Raw genomic sequence first — 24,436 nt, 5'->3', positions numbered from 1 at the left:
TTCCTTCCTTCCTTCCTTCCTTCCCCTTTTCTCTCCTTCCATCAGTTCAATTCTATGTTGTCCTTTACTCTTGAATCCCAATCCACCTTGTTCTATTAACTCTTACCCCTTACCAAACCTCAACTCTGGATTACTCTAGTTATCAATTGCTCCACTCCTACTAATATGGTGCTAAATGGAGCTAGAGGAAGTCACACAATTGTGGGAATGGGATAAATTATGAATACGTTTTCCAACTTCAACTGGGCTCTTACTGCTGTAAGGCAACCCTTTTGTTCTTCCCTAATTGATTCCCTTTATCAGTCCCCACAAAAGCTTTTCCATATTTTCTCTACTCATATCTCCCACTTCTCCCCTTCTTCCCCCTTCTTTCCGTATCATTTTTGTGTATTGCTTTCCTGAAAAATTAAGACTATTTGAAGCTCTCTCTTCTTTCATTCTCTTCATCTTAAACAGCCTTGATATCATTCTAACCCTCTCCTCCTTTTCCCTGATCTCTGACAGTTAGGTGGTTCTTCTTGACAAAAACATCCCCTCTATATGTACCCTTGATCTGATCTCCTTCACTGTTTTCCAGAAATGTCAATAATCTTCACCTTTAACTTTCAACCTTCCCTTGATGACTGGTTCCTTCTCTATTACCCTTAAATAGGCCCAAGTCTCTTCGATCCTTAAAAAACCTTCACTAGACCCTAACATCCCCTTACACTATCCTTCTAGATCTTCCTTCCCTTTCTCAACCAAAATGCTGGTGGGGGGGAAGCTTTCTACACTTTTTGCCTCCTTCCCTTCTAGCTCTGTTCTGTGATGGGTTGGAAGGATGCCAAGACCAAGTACAGAAATATTTATGCCAAGGTGATTCATTCAAGCAAGGAAGCACAAAGTATACAGGGGTATATTCACAATGGGTGGTAGACCCATTGTTCTCCCTAGGCTTCTGATACACCAGGGTCTGCAGCTTCCAAAACATGTTGTCACTGACTCAGTGTTTACAATTAGAGGGTCACTTATCTGGGTTGCCACCTGTCCCAAGTGAATCACAGTGTGAGTGATTAACCTCTGGCTGCAGGCAACTAATAATTGCTACCACTTTGATTTGGGCTCTCATTATCTCCTTCCTAAAGTATTTCAACAGCTTTCCAATAGGTTTCCCTGCCTCAAATCTCTCCCCACTTCAGCCCATCTTGCACAAAGCTGCCAAAGCGATTTTCTTTAAGCTCTGGTTGGACCATGTCACTCCTTTCTTCAATCAACTCTGATGGTTCCTATTGCCCATAGAATCAAGCATAATCTCCTTTGTTTAGTTTTTAAAGCCCTTTACAACTTTGCCCTAAATTCTCTTTTCAGTCTCATTTACATTACATTCTAGTGTCATGTAAATTACTTCTCTTTCCACAATCTATAATCCAGCGAAACTGACTGCCTCATTGTACCTTCTATGTGAATTAGCTATCAGGAAGCAAGGCTGATCAAAAAAAAATGTATCAGAGAACATATATTCAACTCCTCCCTAGGTTACATTACCTGTGTGACCATAGGCAAGCCACTTAACCCTCAGTTAAGCCTCAGTTTCCACATCTATAAAATGGAGGTGATAAATACATTTTTGTCCATTGTTTTCTCCCAACTGAATGTGTTTCTTGAAGGCAGGGGCTACTTAGCTGTTTATTTGTTTGTTTTGTTTTTGCTTTTTCTTCGCATCCCCAAGGCTGACCACAGTGCCTGCCGCATAGTAGACACGTCATAAATGGTTGTTGGTTAATTGTTTGAACTTGGACTAAATCCATGAAATTCAAGTCAGATACCCCACTTAGTTGTTATGTCAGCTGGTAGAATGGATGCTGAGCTGGGAGTCAAGAGACCTGATTCTAGTCTTGTGTTTGTCCCTGATCAGCTAGCCATGTGACTAAGTAAGCCCCTCTCTGAACCCCTTAGGTTCCTCAACTGCAAAATGGGGTCAGACTAGGTGATCTCTCAAGTTCTCTCCCAGCTCCTTCGGGCTAGAAGGGATTGATCGTGACTCTGGAAAAGACATAGAAGCTGGTCTTGCCTCAGCATGTGGTACTTGATCTCTGGAGAGAGTTTGGCACTCACTTGGACCAGGAGAAATTGGGAGGAGCCTGGCAGATGAGCTGCATCACCAGCCCTGGGGACCAGAGCACAACCACACAGACACAGACACACACACAAACACACACACACAATTTGTAGAGAGGACCAGGTTCATCAGGGAGTGCCTGTCTCTTGGAAAGCCGCTGCAGCGGGCAGTGATGGCTTCTTCCTGCCGCCTGCTGACAGACAGGCAGTGGCTCTGATCACAGGCTTCCCATTTGCTTGATTCAGTGACAGAAATTGCTCAGTGGTCCTTGCTTCCCTTACTCCTCAGCTGCCCTGGAGAGATTTCCAGAGCTGCTGATCTATTCTCTAAGCAGCCATGTGGAAAGGGTTTCAGACAGCTTTGAAACTCCTGAGGAAGGCAGACACCTGGACCTGACCAGTCTCGGGATATATTGGCTCTCTTCTGTCTCTGCAGGGACAAAGACATCTCACAGTCACTTTCTGACTCTGGTCTCATGGCTTGTCCCAGGAGACAAGTCTGGCTGTATATGGTAAGAGGCAGCGAGGTGGCACAGCAGAGCACTGGACTAGGAGTCAGGAAGGTCTGAGTTCAAATCTTAACTCAGTCAATTACTAGCTGTGTGACTCTGGATGAGTCACCTACCCTTTCTCAGCCTCAGTTTCCTCATCTGTAAAATGTTGATAATAAGAGCATCTATCTCTCTCAGGATTATTGTGAAGATCAGATCAGAAAACATAAATAAAGTGCTTTGTGGACCCTAAAGTGCTATGTAAATATGAGTTATTATTGTTGTTTGAATGGTCTCACCTTAAGGGATTATTGTCTACCCTGGGCCTGCTGTGGCCTGTCCTACCTGAAATTCCCACCTTACACTGTTTCTCTGGCTTAGAAAGTAAAGATGGGGTCACTCTCTGCAGGAAGGAGCATGGTACAGTGGAAACACAACTTGATTTGGGGTCATTGGGCAAGGGTTCTTATCTTCCCTATCGAAACTCATTACTGCTGTGACTTTGGCCAAGGTAATTAAACTCCCTTGGCCTCAGTTTCCTCATCCACAACATGAGAGATCATTAGAGCCAGAAGGAACCTCAGAAGGTCACCTGGTCCAACCACTTCATTTGACAAATGAGGAAAATTATGCTCAGAAGTGCCTTGCTTAGGGTCACACAGCTAGGAAGTGTCTGAGGTGGGTTTTGAACTTGGCTCTTTTTGTTTTCAATAAGCAGTAGAGAGAGTGCCAGCCCTGAAGTCAGGGGGACCTGAGTTTGAATTTGGCTTCAGACACTTACTAGCTGTGTGATCCTGGGTAAGTCACTTCATCCTGTTTGCCTCAGTTTCCTCATCTGTAAAATAAGCTGGAGAAGGAAATGGCAAACCGCTCTAATATCTCTGCCAAGAAAACCCCACATGGGGTCAAGGAGAGTCAGACATGACTGGACAACTTTTTGTTTTCAAAGGCTATGCTTTATTCACTACTCCATAGGACCTTGGCTCTGTATCTATGATTCTATTATCTATGATAAAAATGTTTCGCATTTCTTTTCATGGGTCATTGGGCTCTACTTGTTATTAGGGAGAAGTAGCCTCCTCTTCTAGACCCCTCCCTTTAGAGCAGGTATTAATAATAAACGTAGCTGACAAATGTTGCTTTTTAAGGCTTATGGCATATTTTGTATCCATTAGCTGATCTGAGTCTCAAAATAAAATGGTGAGGTAAGTCATAATGATGATTATGATGATGGTGATGATAAATAGAATTAATACAGCACTTTAAAGTTTGTGATGTGCTATTATAGGTTATCTCGTTTGATACTTGAAGCACCCTGGTGAGGTAGATGCTATTATTATCCCCCTTTTACAGATGAGGAAACTGAGGTAGTCACAGGTAAAGTGACTTGCTCAGGGTCACACAGTTAGTAAATGTCTGAAGCAGGATTTGAACTCAGGTCTTCTTGACTCCAACTCCTATGCTCTATCCGCTTCACTACCTGCATCTACTGCAAGTATTATTATTCCCAGAATTCTCATAGCATAGGTTTTCCAGACAAGGAAAATTCATAGGACCATAGGGAGTTGGAAGGAACAGGAGAGGCCATCTAATATAACTCCTTCATTTTTTTCTTTTTAAAAATTTATTATTTTTTCCAATTAACATGCATTTATTTCTCTCCTTCTGCCAACATTTTCATTTTACAGATGCTGATACTGAGGTCTAGAGAAATTTAAGTGATGTCCCCAGGGTCACACATGTAAGAAGTAGCAAAGCCAGAATTTCAAACCAAATTACTGTACCAAGATGCCTTGGAAGGGATAAGGGGTATGCTGGAACCAATTTGAACAGGTTCAAAAGAGCTGATTGTTAAAATTTCAGTGTGAGCCTTTACATCTTGAAAATCTACAAATGTTATAAATCAGGACTTGATTTGCTGTTCTGCTGATTGTTTGGTTTAATAAAATGTTGCAGAAAATGTTATAGGTACAGATTAAACTTAAAAAGTGTGTGATGGGCAGTATAAGATTTCAAACTATATTACAAAGGGGTAGTCATCAAAACAATCTGGTATTGGGTTGGATATATTAGGTTCACAATACACAGTAAATGACCATGGTAATATAGTGTTTGATAAACCCAAAGATACAAGCTTTTGGGATAAGAACTCAGCATTTTACAAGAACTGCAGGGAAAACTGGAAAGCAGTTTGGCAGAAACTAGGCATAGGCCAACATCTCACACCATATACTAAGATAATGTCAAAATGGCTAAATGATTTGGACATAAAGGGTGATATCATAAGTAAATTAGGGGAGCATGGGAAAATGTATGTGTCAGATCTACAGATAAGGGAAGAGTTTATGACAAAACAAGAGATAGAGAGGATCACAGGAAGTAAAATGGATTAATTTTTATTGTGTGAAATTAAAAAGTTTCTGCACAAACAAAACCAACATAGCCAACATTAGAAGGAAAATAGGAAACTGGGAAAAAATTTTACAGCAAATTTCTATGACAGAGACCTCATTTCTCAGATATATAGGGAACTGAGCCAAATTTATTAAAAATATGAACCATTCTCCAATTGACAAATAGTCAAAGGATATGAATAGACAGTTTCCAGAAGAAGAAATCAAAGCAATCAATACTCACATTAAAAATGCTCTAAATCACTACTGATTAGAAAAATGCAAATTAAAACAACTCTGAGATATCCCCTTACATTTGTCAGTTTGGCTAACATGACACAAAAAAAAGACAGGGGTTGGGGGGATGTGTAGAAATTGAGACATGAATGTATTGTTGATGGAGTTATGAACTAGCCCAACCATTCTGGGAGACAATTTGGAGCTATGCTTCAAGAGCTATAAAACTGTGCATGCCCTTTGACCCAGCAATACCACTATTAGGTTTGTATCCCAAAGAGATCCAAGAAAAGGAAAAAGGACCTATTTGCACAAAAATATTTATAGCAGCTCTTTTTGTGGTGACAAAGAATTGGAAATCGAAGGGATGCCCATCAATTGGGAGTTGGATGAACAGGTTGTCATATATGATTTTGATTGTATACTAATGCACTTTAAAAATAATGAGGATGAAATGAAAAGTTATTGCTATATATTTTGAATCTTCTATGTCCTGCTGTGCACATGACATATTTTTCTTTTCTTATTTTATATTTATGTTTATAATGTTTCTTTTTCTTTTCTTATTATGTATTTAAGTTTTAGCATTTGTCTAAAATTAAAAATTTAAAAGAAAAAAATAATGAGGAGGATAGCTTCAGAAAAACCTGGAAAGTGTTATATGAACTGATGCAGTGAAGTGAGCAGAACCAGAAGAACATTGTACACAGTAACAGCAATATTGTAAGGATGATCAACTATGAAAGACTTAGTTAGCTACTCTGATCAATACAATGCTCCAAGACAATCCCAAAGGTTCTATGATGAAAAATGCTATCCACCTCCAGAGAGAAAACTGATGAACTCAATGTAAATTGAAACATAGTTTTAAACTTTATTTTTCTTGTTTTATTTTTTGTCCATATTTTCTTTTGCAACATAGCTAATATGAAAATATTTTTTGTGTAACTTCACATGTATAAATGATATGAAATTGCTTGCCTTCTCAAGGAGGGGGAGCTGTGGGAAGGAGGGAGAAAATTTGGAACTCAAAATTTTAAAATAAATGAATGTTAAATTTTTTTAATATGTAATTGGGAAATATTTAACGAAATAAAAAATCTTTATTTAAAGTTTCATGGATACTTTTTTTCTTGGTGAGTTGACAGTTAAACATTTACCAGCATATCCCTATTAATGATGAAAAGCTAGTAAATGGTAAAGTCAGGATTCAAATTCAGATCTTCTTAGAAATTATCAGGTTAATTAGTTGTCTCTTTGGAAGACATAGAGAGTCTGTAACCTTGAGGATTCTGGACAAATCCAAGGGGCCAAGCCCAGGGTGAGAAATGCCCAGCTATATCAGGGAAAGGATTTTGTATCTCTTGCCTTCTATCTCTACTAGTCCCTCCTTCCTCTCGCTTTCTCCTCATTTTTCATCCCACTTCTCTGTCCATTTTCTCAGACTGCTAATAGACAGACCTGAGCCTACAGCCATTCTAAAAAAACCTGGACTAAAAATCCTTAAACCAAAGACATTGCATGAAATGATGAAGAATGAAATGAGCAGAACCAAGAGAAAATTGTATACAGCAACAGAAAATTTTTTTAGACCAACTTTGAGCGACTAAGTCATTTTGAGTGTTATAAATACTCAAATCAACTACAAAGGACGTTTGAAGGAAGATGCTATCTGTCTCCAGAAAAAGAACTGATAAATAGAAGTATGTATCAAATGGTTTTATACACACACACATATATATACACAAACACACACACATATATAAACATATACACACATATTTGTGTCTAATGGTAGCAATCTCTAGGCACAATTGAGGAGGAAGGGAAAAATATAAAAAGTGTACAGCAAAGAATAAAAGAAAATTTAGAAAGAAGAATAGAAAGTAGAGTAGCTTTGAAAATGGTGTAGTATTTCTAGTTTTTTTTTTAAAGTAAATAGTATGAAATGTAAATTCATGGTTTTATAGTGAATCCTCTTTTTATGTTGTGCTGTGTACATGGAAATGGTTCTTTTTTGTCTTTATGTATTTAAGTTCAAAATGAATAAAACAAACAAACAAACCAAAGTTATTGCTCCTAGAATGAGAGGCCTGGTCTTCACAGTCCTAAATGAACTCTTTCAAAGGAAACACTTTTTGACAAATCAGAGAAACACATCAGCATGTGCCCTATAGACTACACCAAGTAAACAGACATGGAGTCTGAGAATCATGCAGCCTTAGAACTTGAGTCACTGAGCTCATCTTCCCTCCCAAACAAAAGAATCCCCTCTGAAGCATTCATGATATTTAGCCATTCAACTTCTGCTTGGATCTGTCTTGTGACAGGGAGCTCACTACTTTATAAAGTAGCCAATCCATTTCTTGACTGTTCCAATTGCTAGAAAACCCTTCCTCATAGTGATCCAAAATCTCCTCTTTAGTACTCCCACCCATTGGGCCTCATTCAGTCTCCCCAACCCCTTGGACTCAGCATCTAGTCTGTCTTACATGTAATAGCCCTTTCAAAGGGGAAGCACATAGCATGGCATTCTGGTCCCACCACATGTCCCATTGCTGCAAGAATGCATTTTTCTGGGAAGCCTGAATTTTGAACCCACTCTTCAAGGATGGGTCTGGCCAGCTCCTGTCACTTACCCTCATTCCTAACTCGATGTTTTCCCCACCGTACACTTCCATGCCCGGGTCAAGCAGACCGATGTCCCCGAAATACTCCCGGTCCACCACAAATGAGCAGCCAATCATGGCTGGTGTCCTAATGGGAAACAGAGGGAAACAATGGATGAAAACCCTGGGAAGTCACATCGCTAGCAAGACTCTGAAGCAGAGTTTATGGTGGCAACACAGGGTTAGGGCATTACTACAAGAAACTAGGGAAGCATTATCCTCAAGAAGCCCAGTCTTAATGACCAGTGTAGATTAAGCAAGGGATCAGTGGAAATGATGCAACACTTTTCTACAGGCTGTAAAAATTTAACATAAACAGAAAACCTGACAAAATATAACTTAGTGGCTAACGTTATACCTCAGAAGTGCACTGTCTTTTAAGGAAAGGCAGATAACATCCCCCTATTAAAAACACATACCTCAAAATATCCAGGAGAATTCAACAAATAAATGATACCAGGACTAGATTGTTTTCATGAACCAAACTGTTACTCACAATTACCCAACTATAATATTGATTCATAAAAGCAAAAATAATGTGTTTTAACAGATGTTACTATTTCAAATACTCATAATCTCCAAGCTACACGGAATGAAAAGTTTTCGAAGCATGAAGACCTGGCCAAGGAGATCAAAGGATGGGGCCATTGTAGTGGATAGAGTATTGAACTTGGAATCAAGAAGACGAGTTCAAATCTTACCTCAGATGCTTACTAGCTGGGTGACTCTGGATAAGTTACTTAAACCTCTTTTTGCCTCAGTTTCCTCATTTGTAAAATGGGGATTATAACAGCACCTACTCCTCAGGGTTGTTGTGAAGATCAGAGATAATACTTGTGAAGTGCTTTATAAACCTTAAAACACTATATAAAGGCTAGCTATTGTTATTATTAACTTCTTCTACTAGTTAATGCTATCTCTTTTGTCTTGTCGGCTACTGGCGTTGTACCATGGATGCTTTTGGTGAGCTTACAAGTGATTAGTTTAGAATAGTTATCCTATTATTTTGGTGTCTAGGTGGTGCCATAGTACACAGAGCGCTGAACCTGGAGCCAGGAATACTTGAGTTTGAATACTGCCTCAGACACTTATTAGTTGTATGACCTTGAGCGAGTCACTTAACCTCTGTCTGATTCAGTTTCCTCATCTGCAAAATGGAGATAATAATAGTACCCATTCCCCAGGGTTGTTGTGAGGATAAAGCAAGATAATATTTGTAAAGCACTTTATAAACCTTAAAGTGCTATATAAATACTAGTGGCTATTATTATTATTATTATTATTATTATTCTTGTTCTGTCTGCTACTGAAGTTGTTCCAAGAATGTTTTCAATGAGCCTAGAGAGGATGAGTTTGCTTGGGAGCTAGGTGGTGGAGTGGACCAGGAGTCAGGAAGACCTGAGTTCAAATCCAGCCTCAGACACTTCCTGATCTGTAAAATGGGAATAACAATATCTACCTCCCAGAACTGTTGTGAAAATCAGATGAAATAAATAGCTAGAAGATGCTTTACAAACCTTAAAGTGCCATAAAAATGCCAACTACTATTACTCTTATTTAACAAAAAATATTTTATCCCCCTGTCCAAATAGTTTGTAGAACACTAAATATAAAGAACTTATAGCAGGATGGTAGCTTGCCCCAGAATCATTTGATATGTAGATGAGAAAAAGCAAGATAATGAAAAGAAAATCAGAATTATACACCAGAAGCTCAGGATCCTTCATAAAGTAATAGATAGATAACAAATCTCCGTACAATAAATACATTCTTCAAAACATCCCTGAGAATTCAATAAATAAATTGAACCAGAACCATATGATTATCACTGAAAAAAATGCAGTTACTCACAATTGCTGGGACATAACATCGATACCTAACAATCTAAGAACAATGATTCTGATTGATACCCTCATCCCCAAATACTCATCATCTCCAAGCTATGTGAAATGGAGAACTTTCAAAATGCAGAAACTGAGTAGAAGAAATAATATCCACATGGCTACAGGAATAGGAACGTATCATTTTCCCCATCATCCTGTCTGCTACTGCAGATGTACCAAGGATGCTTTCAGGGAGCTTTGCAGAAGATGAACTTACATCCCAATTCTTTTATCCAATCGCAAAGGGCAATTAATTTTGTTATCCACCAGTGCAGTAGTCCACAGAATATTAAATATAAATGACTGACAGCAGGATGGCAACTTGTAAGAGGACCGTTTCTATCTTAATGCCCTTGAAAAAGAAGAATGAGACGAATACCAGCATTACGAGTGTACTCTTATATGGTGCTGTGTGGTTTCCAAAATGTTTGACATCTATTATCCCATTTGAGCATCAGGAAACCCTGTGAAGGAGGGGCTTTGGATATGATGATCACTGCTTTGCAAAGGAGAAAATTAAGGATGGGACAACTGAGGAGGTTTGCCCTAATTGTAGAACAGCTGGATGTTTAAAGTTGTTCAGTCCTCATTGAATCATCAAATTTCAGAACTGGAAAGACTTCAGTGACAGTGTAGTCCAATACATATCTGAATAAAAATCATAATAGCTGACATTTTCAAAGCACTCCAAAGCTTGAAAAGGACTTTCAATAATAGAAGCTTGCATTTTTATAGCCTTTTAAGTTTTTCAGGGTGCTTTACACTTATTATCTCATTTGAGTCTTATGATAACCTTGGGAGGCAGGTGTTGTTGTTATTCCCACAATGGATAGAGTGCTGGGCCTGGAGTCAAGAAGACTCATCTTCCTGAGATCTAATCTGGCCTCAGACACTTCCTAGATGTGTGACCCTGGGTAAGTCACTTAACTCTGTTTGCCTCAGTTTCCTCATTTGTAAAATGGAGAGGGAAATGGTGAATCACTTCAGTATCTTTGCCAAGAAAAGGCCAACTGGGGTCACAAAGTGTCAGACATGACTGAACAACTGAATGTTACAGTTGAGCAAAGAAATGACTTACTCAGAGTCACATAGCTAGGAAGTATCTGAGACTGGATTTGAACCTAGGTCTTCCCGATGCCAAGCCCAGCATTCTGCCCACTGCACCACTTAGCTCATTTGTTTGTCATATCAGCCATTAGTCTTCCCATTGAACAAATAAAGAACTGAAGGTGATAGAGATTAAGAGACTTGTCCAGGGTTACCCAGCTGATAAGCATCTGAGGAAGAATTTGAACCCAGATCTCCCTGACTCCAAGTCCAGCACTCTTATCTACTAACCTTTACAAAATACTTGATAAGCAGTCATCCAACCTCTGTTCAAAGATTTCTATTTTTTTTTAGGCAATTGGGGTTAAGTGACTTGCCCAGGGTCACACAGCTAGTGAGTGTCAAGTGTTTGATCTGAGGTCGGATTTGAACTCAGGTCCTCCTGACTTCAGGGCCGGTGCTCTATCCACTGGGCCACCTAGCTGCCCCTCAAAGATTTCTAATGATGGGGATCCCACTACCTCCCGAAGCAGCCTAAGTCACTTTGGGAAAGTCCTAGTTGTTGGAAAGTTTTCATCATCTCTGCTTATACAATTCCCAAATAATCAATAAAGGCAGCATTTTATAGTGGAAAGAGCCCTGTTTCTGGAGTCAGAGAACCTGGATTCAAATTCTACTTCTGATACTTATGACCTGAGAAACCTTGGGCAAGTCTCTCAACCTTCTTGTGACTCAGTTTCTTCATCTGCAAAGTGAAGGAGTTGGACTTAGATGATCGCTGAGGTACCTTCCAGCTCTGGATTCTATAATTCTATGATCTCTTCTGAATAATTCCATGAGAAAACATCAGTTAAATACAATGCTAGACATAGTGAATAACATAACTGAGTCAACCCACTTTTTGATGGATACTGGGGCAGTATGTTGGCAGTCTAAAAATGAAATGAACATGGGGGTCTTCAGTAGCCATGCCAAAGACTTGTAATTCAGCTGGTTGTTGATGGCCAGATCATGCCAGGAGCACTGGGACTCTCAGGGTGATGAGCTCGCTGCAGACTCCCTCTAAAAGAACAAAGCTTGATCTCTTTCCCTGTTTTTGTCCTGTTCTCTCCTGCCTCAACCATGTGGTCATTAAGTGCACACATTCATGTTGACCAGCTCCTCTAATATGTCTTGTGAATTCCCTTGCCACTTCTCCACATTAAATCTCTCCACGTTGAAAATAATGGCAGAAAATTGGTCTTGACCATAATTTAGGGAAAGCCATTCCGTACCCGACAACTGGGAAGTCAGAAGTAAATGCCCATCAATTGTCTAAGAATAACAGGGGCATTAAAAAGCGATTACCCTTTTATTTGTGCAAGGATCCAATTTGTTCTGTCATTAGATTTTGGCCGCAAAACTCACACTAATGAAATTTTAATACTGTCTTTGATTTTTAATAGCAGGGTTTTGCTGGTTAAGTTATATTTCATCAACATACAACAGGCGTTCCTCTTTTCTTTTTTTTAAATAATCTCAGGGTGATCTCTGATGAATTGAAATGCCAAATCCCCTGCCAAGACTATTACAGCCGGTAATGATTTTTTTATTATTGCTCAGAGCTCCAAAATAAACTTAAAATAAATTCATAAAGCGATGGAGGCTGAATCAGCTGGCACAGCATTTATATGCATCAGAAATACCCGCTGTGATTAAAGGTCTGGTAACTGACAGCTCAGGCTGACAGGAGCTGATGCCTAATGCCAGTTGGAAGGGTTCAAGATAGATACATAAAGTGTTTATTAAGTGCTTACTATGTGTAAGACATTGAGATTGGTGATGAGGACATGAAAACAAGACATTTCCCCCTATTCTCTAGGAACTTATATTCTTTCTTTTTCTTTTTTCCTTTCCCTTCCCTTTCCCTTTTCCCCTTCCCTTTCCCTTTCCCTCCCCTCTAGCTCTGGATACTGTATTTTTCTTATAAAGGGGGCTTACCGAATGTTTGTTGAATTGAATTAGAATGCCTGGGGAGATCCCAGGGGGAGCTATTTGACTGAAGTGTGGGGTTCATTAATAGGGCACAAAAGCTTAATAACCTGCCAAAGGCTGTGGAGAAAGTCAGTGGGCAGGTACAGATAGATTCTTGGCCTCATGTTTTGGTTTAGGAATCTAACCCTTCTTGGAAGGATATTTCCTTCGGTGCTCAACTGCATTGGCTTAGAAACTCAAGTTTCATCCTCTCTGTCGTGTCTCCCTCTGTCTCTCTCTCCTCTCCCTGTGTCTTTGTTTCTATCCCTCTTTGTCTTTTTCTCTTCATTTTTTTGTCTTTTTCTCCTCCCTTCTCCCTCCACTCTTTGTCTTCCTCTGCTTCTCTTCACTCACTGTCTCTTTATCTTTGACTCTCTCTCAGAATACCTCCCTTTGTATCTCTCTTCCTACTCTCTCTCTGTCTCTTTTCTTTCCCTTTCTCCCTCTCCTTTTCCCTCCTCCTTTCTCTTCTTCTCCCTTTCTTCTTTTCTTTCCCACCTTTCTCTTGGAATCTCAATTCAACAATCTGTCAAGTTCCTACTATGTACAAGATAGGGTCTAGGCACTAAGCACACAGACAGAAATAAAATAATTCCTGCTTTAAAGTAGTTTACATTCCCCTGGGGGTGGTAGATTCAACAGAGACACTGATAAGTAAATACAACAAGGTTATACAAAGTAATTTCAAGATAGAGATATTAGTAACAACTAGGGGAGATGAGGAAAGGCAGCATATAGGAGAGCAGCACCTGAGCTGTGCTCTAGAGGATGCTAGGAATTTTACCAGGCATACACGGAAAGGCAGTAAATTCTAGACACAAAGGGACCATCCCTTCACAGACTCAGAGGTGAGAAATAAGGAATCACAGCTTCTAGGATGTGGGAGGGGATAGAGGGGTAAGGATGACTTTAAAACCCAGGTGACTGGAAGGACCATTGTGGCCCCAACAGAAACAGGGAAGTTTGGGGGTAGGAGATGGTTTGGGGAAAATATGCCAAGTTCTGTTTCAGAGATGTTGAGTTTGAGGTGACAATAAGCCATCTTGCAGGCAGTTGTCAAGTGGCCCTGGAATTTAAGAGATACTAGGGCTGGCCATATGGATTTGGGAGTCATCTGCATAGAGATCATGGCTGGTAGCTGGGGAGGTTACCATGGTTGAGACTGTAGAAAAAAAGAGAAGAGGAGCCGGATAGAGCCTCCCTCTTCCGGCTCCCTCTTTCTTTTCTCTCTATCCTCTTTTTCTCTTCTTTTTCCCTTTCATCCTTATCTTACTCCCCATTTCAATCTCTTCCAATTTTCTCTTTTGCTCCCTACCTTTCTCTCATTCCCTCTTTCCCTCCCCATCTTTCCCCCTTCATTCCCCTTTCTCTCTCTTCTCCCTTTACCCTTTTTCTTTCTCCCTTCAGTCCCACTTTCTCTCTTCCTTCTCTTCTTTTACTTCCCCCTTTTCTCTTGTGCCTTTCCCACCTCACTCTTCCCTCTTTTCCCCCTCACTCCCCCTTCCTCTCTTCCCTTTTTTCTTCTTCTCTCATCCCCCCTTCCTCTTTCTCCCTCACTCCCTCCTCTTTTCCTTTAATGCTCCCATTGTCTCTTCCCTCTCTTCCTCCTTCACTGCCCTTTCTCTTTCTTTTCTTCTTGTTACTCCTTCGTTCTCTCTTTCCCCCTCACTCTTTTCTTTTCCCCCCTTACTCTCCCTTTTCTCCCCGTTTCCCCCACACTCCCCTTTCTCTCTTCCCTTTCTTCTTCTTTATCTCCTTTTCTCTTTCCCTCTTCACTCCCTTCTTTTTCATTCTTACTCTCCCTTTTTGTCTCCCATCTTTCCCTCTCCCCTTTCTCTCTTCCAATTCTTCTCTCTCCCCTTTTTTTCTTTTTCACTCTCACTCCCCTTTTTCTCTTCTCTTCTTCCCTCACTTTCCCTTTCTCTTTCCCTCTTTCCCCATCACTACCTTCTTTTTCCTCCTTACTCTCCCTTTTCTTCCCCCTCCTTCCCCTTCACTCCCTCTTTTTCTCTTCCCCCCTTCATTCCTTCCTCTTTTTCTCTCACTTTCCCTTTTTCTCTCTGTCCTCTCTCTCTTCCTCCTCCCTCCTACTTTCCTTCACCCCTTCCATCCTTTTTCTTTCTATCCCCTCCCTGCAAAGGTCAAGGCTAATGTAGCTTCAGTATAAGTTTGTGATAGGAACCAATCTCCTGGGGCATGGACAGGTAGTGCTGGGCCTTGGCTTTCCCAGTGCCCTCAGGGAGAAATGGTGTAGGCTAGGCTTTTGGCCAACAGCTTGATAGTGTTCCTTATCTGTGCCTCAGCAGCCTTCGTTTATCTAGCCAAGCCAGGGAGCAATCTCAGGGATTTGGAGAGGTGAGAAATCTGCAGCCCCAGCTTTATCTTCCCAAAAAACCCTGGGGAGTCACATCTGCCAAACCAGGTCTTGGGGAGGGGGAGAAAGAGGGGAGAGTAGGACTTGAGACCCAGGCCAGAGCCATCCTTTCAGACAGGAGCATTGGAGAATGGGAGGCCTCCCCAGCTTTCCAGAGCACTGAATGCTGTTGGCTCACTAATAAATCAATTACATTTGCTAAAGCTTCAACCTAAAGGAGGAATTCAAAATTGTCCATGCTGTCAATGGCCTAGTCCTGCAACATGCTCCCCCCTAAATATTCTAAAGGGGAAGAACAAGTGCTTGCTCCCCCTCCCACTTCCTCTTCTTTTTCCCTCCCTCTCTTTCCCCCTCTTCCTTTCCCCCCTCCTTCTTCCTTCATTCCATCTTTTTCCCTCTTCCTCTTTTTCCTTCTCTTTTCTCCTGCTTCTTCTTCCTCTCATGCCTTCCTTTCTCTCCTTCCATATCTTACTCTCTTTCTTTTCTTCTCCACCAGCTCCACTTGCCAGGGCAAAATGTTTTTCCTAAGTTCAAACTTTAAAAATTCTATCCACTACTTCTTTTGCTTTAGGACCTAATGAATGGTTTTTAAAAAAAAATCCCTGAAGCCAATAAGCAAATAGCCTATTTCAACATAGAGGGCTTAAACCCCGCTGGAATTCCTGCTTCTAAAAGGATGGGGAGGAGGGAGGATGTAGATGAAAATCCAAAGAACAATTCTTCTGGTTACCTCTGCTCCTCTGTCAACTCTTTTTTTTTTTTTGTTTAAACATTTATTTTTAGCTTTCTTTTTTTTAATGAATTTATTTATTTTTAGTTTTCAACAATCACTTCCAAAAGCTTTTGAGTTCCAAATTTTCTTCCCATCTCGCCCCTCCCCCACCTCAAGACAGCATGCATTCTGAATACCCCTTCCCCTAATCTGCCCTCCCTTCTATCATCCCCCCTTCTCTTATCTCCTTCCCCTTCTATTTTCCTGCAGGGCAGGATAGATTTCTATACCCCAATGCCTGTATATCTTATTTCCCAGTTGCATGTAAAAACGACTTTTAATATTTGTTTTTAAAACTTTAGGTTCTAAATTCTCTCCCTTCCTTCCTCTCCCACTAACCCTCATTGAGAAGGCAAGCGACTAGATACAGGTTATACATGTGTAGTCATGCAAAACACTTCCATAATAGTCATGTTGTGAAAAACTAACTATATTTCCCTTCATTCTATCCCACCCCTCATTTATTCTATTCTCTCCTTTGACCTTGTCCCTCCTCAAAAGTGTTTGCTTCTGATTATCTCTCCCCCAATCTATCATCCACCCCCCTTGTCCCCTTTCCCCCTATTTTCCTGTAGGGTAAGATAAATTTCCATGCCCAATTGAGTCAAACAATAGCTCTTGACCAGCACAATGACAAACATTTGCCAAATCATAGCATCTTTCGTATAGGCTCACTCACATTATTGAATTATCACTTGACCTCCTTGGGTCTCAGTTTCTCTGTCTGTACAATGGGAGATTGGCCTAGCTTAGGGGTTCTTAATTAACTTTGTGTCCTGGACCCCTTTTGCAATCTTATGAAGCCTCTTCTCAGAATTGTATTTTCAAATGCCCAAAACAAAATACACAGGAAACCAAATATATCTAAATAGTTATCAAATATAGTATATATTTTTAAAAATTCATGGACCTCAAGTTAAGAACCCCTGATTTTGTTGTTCTTCAGTTGTTTCAGACTCTTAGTGTCCCCATTTGTTTTTTTTTTTTTTTGGTTTGTTTGTTTTTAAGCAAAGACCCTTGAGTGATTGGCCATTTCCCTCTCCAGATCATTTTACAGATCAGAAAATCAAGGCAAATAAGGTTAAGTGATTTGCCCAGGGTCACACAGGTAGTAAGTGTCTGAGGTTGGATTTGAATTCACAAAGAGGAGTCTTTCTGATTCCAGGCTCAACACTCTATCCACCGTGCTACCTAGCTGCCCCCAACTTAGGTGAACACTAAATTATCTCTAAGATACAAATGTATTTGACGATAGTAAATTTAGCGTCACAGATTTTGGGCTGGAAGGATGAGCTCAGTGGTCATCCAGGTCAAACCTCTCATGAGTCTCTGGCTCACTGAGTAGAGTGCTAGATTTGGAAACTGACTGATAAGGGTTAAAATCCCACTTCTGGCATGTGACTCTGGTCAAGTCACTTACCTTTTCAGTTTTCTCATTCAGAAAAATGGAGATAATAATGGTGCCAACTTCCCAGGATTGTTGTGAGGATCAAATGAGATAATGTGTATAAGAAGCTTTCCAAACCTTGGAGCATCATTTAAATGTTAGCTATTATTGTTAAATAAGCAGAATCAAGATTTAGACATCCATTCTCTGCCTGCAACTCAGTCTTCTTTACAATATACCACGCTTATGGGAGCAGTCAGCTCTGCTACGAACTTGACGTAGCCTAAGGTTTGGATGAGTGACTTTGCCTCTCTGGGCCTCAGTTTCCTCATCTCTAAAATGGGATAATAAAACGAACTCAGAAGATGGTGTAGAAGAAAATACTTTGTAACTTTTAAGGTGCTACAGAAATATGAGATATTTAAATAAATATATTTAAATAGAAAATTGCATTTTATAATGTAAAATATATTAAATGTATAAAATAAGCATGTATAAAATATACACAAATATGCAATCACAGATCTATAGTCTATCTTGCTGGTGCCATATACTGGAGATGTGTAAGTGATCACTCTTTACATCACATCTTAATAATACCTGCAATGGATACCATTTCCAGACTTCTGTCTTACATGCTTTGGGGCTGGTATTATGGTACAGTGGAAGGCATACTGGATTTGTACTCACAGGACACGGATTCAAATCCTGGCTTTGCCACTTACCACCTATGTGATCCAAGGCAATTTATCTCTACTCAGTGGGCCTCAGTTTCCTCATATATAAAACAGGGTTGTTGGAATAGTTGACCTTTGAGGTTCCTTGTAACTCTACTTCTGTGGAATTTATGATGGTCTTGATTTATGATTCTGGCAATTTCAGAATCTAACTACATTATATAAGGAAAAGAAGTAGATTTATTAAGAATACAGTTTTGGAGTATCAGCTGGAATGGAATTGTAACATTAGCTTCAATAACCTATCCCACAGGGACTATAGGCATTAGAATGAAACCAAACCTCAAGAGTCTAATAGCTTAACCGTCATTCTGAAGAGATTTAACTGTGATGGCTGAAGAGAGAATGTGAAAAGACCAAAAAAAAGGATTAAGAGAACATTTCCTAAGAGAATGGACTTGAATCCTTATCTTATAATGAAGCTCAAGGGGAGTTCTTGGGAAAGGACTCTAATTAGTATCCTGAGAGAACTGAATGGTGGGACTGTCTTTCCAGAATTGAAAAAGCAGTTGTAGTCATGATTAAAGGCAACTTTGGCGGTGACATGATGCTCACAGTTAATGTAAAATAAATTATTTCTATCTTAGTTGTATGATTTGCTGCACTGTTAATAAATAGACTAGCCAATAACCATGATGTTTATTTAAGCTTCGGAGACTGGGGATTTGATTATACATGATACACATGTAGTACAATTATATTTTAACATATTTAATTATCTCATACATATATTTATATACTTATTTTGTATTAATAATGAACACATATGTTTGCATATTATATATGTGTATCTATATGTGTGTATGTATATGAATGTGTATACACACACATACACAGAGTGTTCCAAAAACTATTAGTCAATAAACACTTATTAAACATTTATGTGAAGGCATTGTGCTGAGCATTAAGGATTCCAGGAAAGGCAAAGACAATCTCCGCTCTCAAGAAGCTCGTAGTCTAATGAAGAGACATGAAAACAACCAAGAATAAACAAGATATAGACAGAATGAATTGGAGATAAAGCGCACTTTATAGCTTTAATAGCTTTTAGTTTTGAATTTGAATAACTTTATAGTTTTAATTGTCTCTATATGAAAGAGGCAACTAGGTGACAGACTTTGAGCCAGGAAGACACCTTCCTCAGTTCAAATATGACCTTAGACACTTAATAGCTGTGTGACCTCGTTTAAGTCACTTAACCCTGTTTGCCTCAGTTTCCTTATCTGTAAAAATGAGCTGGAAAAGGAAATGGCAAACCACTTCAGTATCTCTGCCAAGGAAACTCCAAATGGGGCATGAAGAGTTGGACATAACTGAAAAATGATTGAATAATAACAATAAGAGAGAAAAACAGAGATATAGAAACATTGAGAAACATAGACAAAGACAAAGAAAGAGAGAGAGACAGAGAGATAGGCAGAGTGAGATGAATAAATACATAAGGGAAAATGAGATATCTCCAGTTAATTAAAAAAGTAAAGTTACCAAAAGATTTTGACACACCAGAACACTGAACTGAATCTAATAAGATGACTTTTAATAGGGAAAAATGTAAGGTTTTATATTTGGGTTAAAAAAGTCAACTTCCTCAGTACTAGGCAGGGGAGACATGGTTAGATGATAATTTGTCTGAAAAAGATCCCTGAGTTTTAATGTATTTCAAGTACAACCCTGAGTCAACGGGACTTTAGTGCGGGCAAAAAAAAAAAATGAGCAAACAAACGAAAACCTTGTCACCTTGGGTTGCATTAAGAGGCAGAATGCCTAGGACTAGAGATATATTTTTTTGCTCTCCTCTGCCATTGTCAGACCATACCTGGACTTTTGTATCCAGTTTTGAATTTCACTCTTTGGGAAGAACATTGACAGGCTAAAGAGAATACAGAGGAGGACAATGGGGATGGTGAAGGGCTTGGAGGTCACTGCATAAAAGAACTATGTGAAGAGGAACTCAGGCTGGTTAGCCTGAAGTAGAGAGGGATTGGGTAGGGTGGAGGAGGGGCAGGAAAGAGATTGAATTGCTAAATCCAGGTGTTTGAAAGGTTGTCACCTATGAGAGAGATCAGATGGCTCTGTTTGGCCCCAGAAAATAGATCTGAGGACAATAGATGGCAACTGAAAGAGGTAAATGCTAAGTTTAATGTAATAATAAGATTAAAAAATAATAACCTGGCACTTACAATATAATTCACTTAAAATAATGTATTACTATTTATAATAACCAGGCATTTTATTCATTTTATATTAATATTGTTTTATTTATTACTTATAAATAACTTATATATTAATATAATAATTAATATATAATATTACCATATAATACATAATGATATATTGCATATTATAAATGGCTTATATATAATAATTTATATTAATTATAAATCATTATATTTATAATGATTAGGAAAAGAAAAATGAAAATTCTTAAAATAATTAATATGCAATGATTGTAAGAATATATTTATTATATATAAGATGATACACAAGTATTATGTAGGACTTATATAATGCCTTAAGGTTTACAAAACACTTTATAAATATTATCACATTTTATCCTTAGGACAATCCAGGGATGTAGGTGCTATGATTATCCCCATTTTACAGATGAGGAAACTGAAGGAGGTTAAGCAACTTGTTCAGGGTCACATAGTTAGGAAGCGCCTGATGTTGGATTTGAAATCAGGTCTTCCTGACTCCAAGCCCAACCCTCTATTCATTGTGCTATCTACTACCTGATGTCCCGAAATGACTCCTAATGACTTTTCCAAAGTAGAACGTGCTACCTCTGGAGGTAGTGGGCTTGAGTCTGAGCAAAGGTGGGATGAGACAGTCCAAATTGTACTTTAGACACTTCTCAACTGTGTGAATCTCTCTGGGAATGTCACTTAACCTTTCCTAGTCTCAGTGTATTCATCTGTAAAACGGGGATGATAACAGCACTTCTTTCACAAGATTGCTGTAAGGATTAAATGAGATAACGTATATAAAGTGTTTTATAACTCTTCAAGCATTTTATATATGGTAGCTATTATTACTTACATATGAAGTGGTGGCAATAGCCCCAAGTGTCCCTCTGAACTCAGAGACAAAATCTGGAGGTCAATTCCAAATTATCTCCCCCTATCTTCAATCTGTCCTTACCTACTGTTTCTTTTTCTGCTAACAACATAACCGAGCCTCCCCCTCTGTCCCCAGCCTTCTCATCTCCATGCTAAATTTCCCTAGTTCCTTCACATAATTCTCAGATGGAATGTTTCTATCCCCCACCACACCCCCACCCCTGCAACACCTGAGTCCCCAGCCCCCAGCTTTTCGGCTTTCTTGTATGTTGTTTTCTCTCTTTAGAATGTAAGCTCCTTGAGGATAGGGACCAGTTTTTTTTTCTTTTATTTGTATCCCTAGTGCTTAGCACAGTACCTGGCACATAGTAAGAGCTTAATAAATACTTGTTTCTTTCCTTTCTTCCCTAGAAAGATCTTCACTGACTACCTTCTCTCTTAAGGATCATCCTACATCCCTCTTTGCTTTCACAGCTAAGCTGCTAGAAAAAGCTGTCTACACTCATTCCTTCCCCTTCTCTCTGCTTCTCAGCTCTTTATAATCTAGCTTCTGATCTCATCGTTCAATTGAAACTGCTCTCTCAAGGTTATCAATGAGAGCTTAATTGCTAAATCCAATGGTCTTTTTCTCAGTCCATCTTTTTTTTTTCTGACTGCTCTCAAGCATTTGACATTGTTCACACCTTCCCTCACCCAATTCCCTTCTGAATATCCTTCCTGGGCTTTTGTGACATTTTATTTTTTGGCTCTTTTGTTGTTCAGTTGTTTCAGTCACGTCCGGCTCTTTCATGCCCCATTTGGTGTTTTCAAGATGTTGTGAAGCAGTTTGCCATTTTCTTCTCCAGCTCATTTTACAGGTGAGGAAACTGAGGCAAACTGGATTAAGTGATTTTCCCAGGGTTACACAGCTAGAAAATGTCTTGATTCTACTTCTACCCATCTGACTACTTCTCAGTTTCTTTTGCTGTTCAGTGTCCCACCCCTTGTTTCATGTCATATCCTCTGAGTTGGCTTTGACCTTCTTCACTTCTCTATGTGCTCTCTTGGTGATATTATTGGTTTTCAAGGGTTCAACTATTATCTCTACGCAGATGATTCCCAGGTCTATCCATCCAGCCCTCATATCTCTGCTGAGCTCCAGGACTACACTGATAACTGCATATTGTACATTTCCACTGGGAGATCCTATAGAAATCTCAAACTCAACATGTCCAAAAATAGAACTCACTATCTCCGTCGCTCAAATCCATGTCTCTAGCTAATTTCCCTGGATCTGTTGAGGGCACCATCGTCCTTCTAGTCACTTAGGTTCACAACTTTTGTGTCATCCTTGGCTCCTCACTGTCCTTTCCCCTTATATTTTCAATCAATTACCAAGTCTTGTCAATTCTGCCTCCACAACGTACCTTGCATCTGTCCCATTCTTACTATTCCTGGGGTGACCGACTTAATTCAAACCTTTGTCATCCCTCACCTGGAATTTTGTCTCTGTGATTCAAATCTCTCCCCTCGTGGCTGAACAAGTTGTGGTATAGGATTGTAATGGAATATTACTGTGCTATGAGAAATGATGAGCGGGCAAATTTCAGAAAAATCTGGAAAGACATATGAACTGATGCAAAGTGAAGTGAACAGAACCAGGAAAACATTGTACTCAGTAACAGTAATACTGTATGATGATCAACTGTGAATGACTTAGCTTTTCTCAGCAATGCCATGGTCCAAGACAATTCCAAAGGACTCATGAAGAAAAATGCTATCTATTTCAAGAGAAAGAACTGATGGAGTCTGAATGCAGATCACAGCTCATTTTTTTTTCACTTTCTGTGTTTTTTTCCTTTGGGTCTGTGTCTTCTTTTATAACATGAATAATATGGAATCAGGTTGTGAAGGGCTTGAAGTATGCAAGAATAGTTTTGTATGATTGAACATAAAAAACCTATATCGAATTGCTTACTGTATCAAGGAGGCGGGACAGAGAAAATTTAGAACTCAAAATTTTTTTTAAATGAATGTTAAAAATTGTCTTTACATGTAACTAGGGAAAAAATAAAATACTATTTAATAAAAAGTCCTTCTCCTCTCCAATCCATCCTCCACAACAGCTACCAGAATGATATTACTAAAGCACAGACCTGATCATGTCACTCTCTTGAGTAATCCAGTGGCTTCCTATTGTCCGTAGGACCAAACTATTGCACATTTTAAGCCCTTCACCACCTGACTCCATCCTACCTTTCTAGCCTTTTTGTCCATGATATCCTTTTCTGCACTCTCCATGCTATTCCCTTGACATGACGGCTCATCTCCCACCTCCATGACTGGAATGCTCCGTGTCCTCTCCCCACCTGCCTCCCTGCCTCACAGAATCTATAGCTTCCTTTAAGGCTTAGGTCTGGTGCCACTTTCCACCCCACCCACCCATATGACTTCATGTATAACATGAATTTACTCATCTGGGTATGTGTTGTTTTCCCCAGACTGATTATAAGCTCCACGAGGACAAGAGCTGTTTCATTTTTGTCTTTGTGCTCCCTATAATACCAGACTAATCACTAGAGGGACTTAGTAAATGTTGGTTGAATTCCTTCTCCTCTCCTGGCAAGTTTCAGTTTGTCCTCAACAAGACCTTTGGATTGCTATACTTACTCAAACCAGACCTGTGGAAGGGATCTCAGGAATCTGTGGAAGGGATCTCAGGGACCTGTGGAATGGATCTCAGGAATCTGTGGAAGGCAATGGCTTCCCATCCTTGCTGACAATCACCAGGCTTTTGCTTAAGTCTGCTAGGTGGTACAGTGGATCAAGCGCCGGCCTAAAGTCAGGAAGACTCATTTTCCTGAGTTCAAATATGGCCTCAGACACTTACTAGCTGTGTGATCCTGGGGGAGTCACTTAACTCTGTTTGCCTCAGTTTCCTCATCTATAAAATCATCTGGAAAAGGAAATGGTAAACCACTCCAGTATCTCTGTCAAGAAAACCCCAAATGGGATGGCTAAGAGTCCAACACAACTGAATGATGGATATCCTTTCTCATTTTACTTTGCTTATTATAGGCTTTTCAAATGTCAAAGCCTGTATATTTATTTCTTTACTGATCAGGAATCATAAAGTCCATTTTGAATGCAAAAAGAAAACTTTGTCCAAACTACCCCTCCCTGCTGCCAATGAGTCTTTGGAGGGGTGATCAGTTTGCTTCCTTGCCATGAATGAGTTTTCACGTAGTTTTTATTGCAAAGCCAACATTTCAGGCAGCTGAGTGGAGCAGCGGATAGA

The 24,436-nt window shown here is 39.6% G+C and overlaps 1 protein-coding gene across 1 annotated transcript in view; it reads right to left on the bottom strand.

The window, feature by feature from the left end:
* Positions 1-24,436, bottom strand: part of GALNT9 (polypeptide N-acetylgalactosaminyltransferase 9) — a 299,872-nt gene that overhangs the window by 121,176 nt on the left and 154,260 nt on the right. Inside the window, exon 6 of the mRNA XM_027844232.1 lies at positions 7,858-7,975. Coding sequence (XP_027700033.1) covers positions 7,858-7,975 — 118 coding nt within the window. The remainder of the gene's footprint in view (positions 1-7,857; positions 7,976-24,436) is intronic.

Source organism: Vombatus ursinus, unplaced genomic scaffold, assembly GCF_900497805.2.
Source record: "Vombatus ursinus unplaced genomic scaffold, bare-nosed wombat genome assembly UNPS02014935.1, whole genome shotgun sequence".
NCBI lineage: Eukaryota > Metazoa > Chordata > Mammalia > Diprotodontia > Vombatidae > Vombatus > Vombatus ursinus.
The sequence above is the reverse complement of the archived record's forward strand: the minus strand, read 5'-3'. Positions and strand labels throughout refer to the sequence as shown.